Source organism: Nansenia antarctica (genome assembly GCF_963989245.1).
Source record: "Nansenia antarctica genome assembly, chromosome: 1".
NCBI classification, from domain to species: domain Eukaryota; kingdom Metazoa; phylum Chordata; class Actinopteri; order Argentiniformes; family Microstomatidae; genus Nansenia; species Nansenia antarctica.
Window position 1 is genome coordinate 104,134,058 of NC_137674.1, and position 5,000 is coordinate 104,139,057.

General features: G+C 46.4%; 1 protein-coding gene across 1 annotated transcript in view; it reads left to right on the forward strand.

Moving 5' to 3' along the window:
* The window catches only part of LOC308175953 (capping protein, Arp2/3 and myosin-I linker protein 3-like), a gene marked incomplete at its 5' end in the record, with an annotated part of 47,041 nt that overhangs the window by 38,064 nt on the left and 3,977 nt on the right, over nt 1–5,000 (forward strand). The window contains 5 exon segments of the mRNA XM_080550529.1: nt 2,678–2,855; nt 3,022–3,883; nt 3,996–4,102; nt 4,370–4,490; nt 4,606–4,677. Of these exon segments, the coding sequence (XP_080406655.1) occupies nt 2,678–2,855; nt 3,022–3,883; nt 3,996–4,102; nt 4,370–4,490; nt 4,606–4,677 (1,340 nt within the window).

Genomic DNA, 5,000 nt, shown 5'->3' on the forward strand with positions numbered 1-5,000 from the left:
CCAATGGGGTGCCACAGGGTTCGGTCTTGGGGCCAACTCTCTTCACCATTTATATCAATGAAATAGGATTAATCTCTAATGCTGCTGTTCATTTGTATGCGGATGACACAATCGTGTATTGCTTTGCATCCTCTATCAACCGTGCCTTCGAGGCTTTGCAGACTGCTTTTTATGCCCTTCAGTCCCAGCTGTTTCAGCTCAGACTGGTGTTGAATACAGGGAAGACCAAAGTCATGCATTTTTCCAATAACAAGCGGGTGCCAAGTGCTCTTCCTGACATTGTTTCATGTCAGGGTTCACCTATTGAGCTTGTACCAAACTACAAATACCTTGGCATTCAACTGGACGACAGCCTCTCTTTTCAATTGCATATAGACAACCTTCTAAAGAAACTAAAATTGAAGCTAAGCTTTTTCTTTAGAAACGAGTATTGTTTCTCAGCTGCTGCAAGAAAACGTCTGGTTGCTGCCACCTTTCTGCCTCTCTTGGACTACGGTGATGTCTTGTACTGTACATGAATGCCTCTGCTACCTCTCTTCAACATCTGGATGCAGTTTACCATGGCGCGTTAAGATTCATTACAGGCTGTAAACCCCTTATACATCACTGTGTTCTATACTCTCTGGTTAACTGGTCATCTCTCTCTATCCGCCGAACCCTTCACTGGTATATTTTCATTTACAAATCCATCCTTGGTCTGCTCCCCTCCTACCTTTCTAACCACCTGTCACGCAAGCAATCCGTCTACGGCCTTCGCACACAGGACATCATCACATACTCCATCCCCTTGGTCCGGACCATGAAAGGCAAAAGGGCGTTCTCATTTGCAGCCCCTTCCTCTTGGAATTCATTACAGCAGAGTCTGAAACTGTCTCAGCTGATCCCTCTCTCCAGTTTCAAGCTCTTGCTGAGAGGCATACAGTGCGAGTCCATGATTTGTTCTTGCTATTAAGTTGACCCTCCCTTTTGCCCATTACTGACCCCTCCCTGTCCCTAGATCTTTAGCTGTCTAGTTTTAGGTTTTTGTAGTTTTAGTTTAGTTTTAGATTACCTTAGACTGTTTTAGACTAGTTTTAGTTTTAAGACTATGTAGTTTTAGTTTAGTTTTAGTCTATATTGACGGAAAGTTTAGTTTATCTGAGACTATTTTAGACTAGTTTTAGTTTTAGACTATGTAATTTTTTGTTTAGTTTTTAGACTATGTAGGTCAGGTTTTTGTATTATATTTGTTTGTGGTGGATGTTGTATGCCTGTAAACAGGTCACACTTGAAAATGAGCCCTTGGGGCTCAATGTGTTTCTTACCTGTATAAATAAAGGTTAAATAATAAATAAAATAAAAAATCACACAGATTTTTCAGGTGCACTTTCAAGCTGTGAATCTCCCGAAGACCATTGAAGTACACTGAACTCATTGTCATGTTCATGAAACCAGTTTGAGAAGACTTTTGCTTTCTGACATTCTGACATTATGATGCTGGAAGTAGCCATTAGGGATGCACATGGTCAGCAACAATACTCAAATAGGCCGTGGCATTCGAGCGATGATTGATTGGTATTAACGGGCCCAAAGTGTGCCAAGAAAACATTCCCCACACCATTACACCGCCTCCACCGTCTTGGACTGTTGACAGGTTGGGTCCACGGATTAATGGATTGGGTCCATGGATTCATGTTGTTGGCACCAAATTCTGACCTTACCATCTGGGTGTCTCAGCAGAAATCAAGATTCTTCAGACCAGGCTATGTTTTTAAAGTCTGTTGAAGACAGTTTTGGTGAGCCTGTGCCCACTGCAGCCTCAGCTTTCTGTTCTTGGCTGACAGAAGTCTTCGGCTGTTGAAGCCCTCCTGCTGTTGTAGCCCATCCGCCTCCAGGTTCGGCGCGCTGTGCGTTATGAGATGCTTTTCTGCTCACCACAATTGTACAGAGTGGTTTTCTGAGTGACCGTAGCCTTTCTCTCAGCTTGAACCAGTCTGGTCATTCTCTCTGTTGACCTCTCTCATCAACAAGGCAGTTCTGTCCACAGACATCACTGGATGTTTTATCCTTATGATTATACCATTTTACAACTCTAGAGACTCTGTTGGAGGTGAACATTCCATCATCAGCAGTTTTAGAAATACTCAAAATCGTGCCATGGTCAAAATCAATGAGATCACATTTTCCCCCCATTCTGATGGTTGATGGTTGATGTTTAACCTGAAGCTGCTGGCCTGTAATCTGCAGGATCCTATGCATTGCTCTGCTGCCACACAATTGGCTGATTAGATAATTGCATGAATGAGAAGGTGTGCAGGTGTTCCTAATAAAGTGTCCAGTAAGGGTATGGTGCAAATATGATGTGATGACGTCGTCTGATGAATATAGACAAACACTGTGTTGGTCCAATGCAGATGATAATGGATTGCTGAGACACATATACAGTGTATGCCTCCACCAGCTTCTCCTGGCATACTCCCATGTTGGCCCAAGATCAGGTTCTCTGTCCTCTATCTGTATCACACCCTGCTTCTATTTTAGAAAGCCTAACCAGCTAGTGCCAGTAGTATTCTTGGTTATCCAAATCTAAATCCAGGGGCCACTGAGCAAACCAACACACCAACGCACCGACGCTTGTTCCTCAGACCGTTATCCTCTTCAAAATCGTAACGTTTTTGATTCTGTTCTATTTTCCCAGGACAGCCACTGAGAATGTATACACACTGCTGCAGCCCCCCCGCTCCGCTGCAAGGTTGGGATCTCCCGGGGAGGGAGCCAATGGGAAGGCGGAGGAGCAGAGGGGGGAGGAGCCAGTGCAGGGCATACCACATGCTGGCATGGGGGCCAGAAAACACACCTTTTACTCATCAAAACAGGTACAGTCTACATGTCACTGTATCACTCACGGTAAATACCACATACTAACATGTATTTATTGTGTATCATTCATTATTATTTGATATGTATTATTCATTGTATACTCCTTTATTGACAGCTGGTTTTGTGGTGAGTCTGACCCCCTATCTCTTGTGTTTTTCACAGAGATCTGAACCAGAGGCGGAGTTCGAGCGACCTGCGGAAACAGACAGACAGTGGACAGATGAAAGACAGATGGACAGGCAGTGGACAGAAGGGCAGCACACAGACAGGCAGTGGACAGAAGGGAGGCAGACGGACAGACAGACGGACAGACCGACGGACAGACAGACGGACAGACAGTGGGCGACGGACGACAGACTGTCGGACAAAGCGTGGTCCGCCGAAGGGAGAACGACGACGGACAGACAGATGGACAGATATTGGACTGAGAGCAGGCACCACGCAGACAGACAGATGGACAGGCACCCCGAGAGACAGTGGACAGTGGACAGACACGCGCAGAGACAGATCGACAGACAGATCGACAGGCAGTGGACGACGGTCAGGCAGACAGACAGACAGACGGACCGGACGTGGGCGGAGGGCAGGCCGACAGACATACAGATCGACAGACAGTGGATAGAGAGCCGGCAGACGGGTACCAGACAGACAGACAGACAGGTCCTGGGGCTCCATCTAGCCCAGAGGCCTCTGCCCCCGTACCCTACAGACAGGACGCCCTCTCCCAAAGGAGAGACAGAGGCTCAGAAGAACACTGAGGCGGCAACCACAGCAGACAGACAAAAGTACACAGACACACAGGTGGACAGACAGGTGGACAGACAGGTGGACAGACATCTGCGCTCAGACACTGCTTGTGGACAAGTCGAGGGGTGGAGGGGCGGAGGAGGAGGAGGAGGAGGAGGAGGGCTGGTTGCTACCCCTGGTCGACCTGTTACAAGTGCATGTAAACCAGACCCGCCTCCCCAAAGCAGCAAACCCAATCTGGCCAAACTGAGACAGAGACACCTACAGGATAGCTCTGGTACTGCACCCCCTCACTGGAAATGATCACTGTACTGGCTGCTCATTGGATGACTCTATCACTAATTAGAGGCTGATGTTAATAACTGATTGAATCTATTTGTCATCTTCAGGGGCGGAGGAGGAAGCCGATGGAGAGAGGGAAGCTGGAAAACTGGAAAAGAAAGAGAGAGAAAGAGGCAGAGAGACAGAGGGACAACCACCTCCCATTCCTGAAAAGGTGGTTATATCGCCTATTTTGACTATGATGTTTGTGTGAAGTTGTGTGAAGTTAAAATTATTATTATGTAAGGTAATAACACATTTTATAGAAGAGAAAGTGCATCATGGTAGAAAAAAGGTTTTGCAACAAAACGTTTCATGTGTATCACCTGTAGATATGTTGTCCTATGCTTACACACAGTATTCTTTTCATATATTGACATCCTGTATAAAACTTTATACCTCATGCTTGTTTTTTTTACCCTATTTTGATGCTGGCTGACAGCCAAAGACATCCTGCTATGTGACTTCTCCAAGAGATTCTGACCTAGACAGGAGCTTCCCTCCAGTTCCATGTCCCACCAACAAGCCAGTGCTGGGATTGGCTAACAGAGCTGTCAGTCAAGGTAAACATTGTCATGTTTACATGTCATGCAGCCAACAGTCATTGTATGTTTCATCATACAGAGTTCTGTAGTTATTATGTCAGTGTGTGTCATATGTGTGCTTAATGGTGTGCAGGCGAGGAGGGAAATCGACCTCAAGCCCCCATGAAACCACAGAGGAACAGAAAAGCTATGTCGTGTGACACAGGTATACATAATGTACATCTGTCTGTCTGTCTGTCTGTCTGTGTGTCTGCGTATCTGTCTGTCTGTCTGTCCGTCCGTCCATCCATCCAAGAGTTAAGCCTGCGTGTAGTGTGTGAGCGTGTGTGTGTCTTGATCACTCACTGGCTGAATCTGCAAACGTCTTTCCTCAATTGCTCGCCTCCTCTCTCCTCTCCTCCTTCTCATAACACATCGGAGGAGAAGAGCTGAGGTTCGTCCCTGTGGTCCTCCAATTAGTTTTGAGAAGAAGGTGAGGAGAGAGGACATGAGGAATCGAGGAAAGCCACTATTGAGATTGGGGCCACT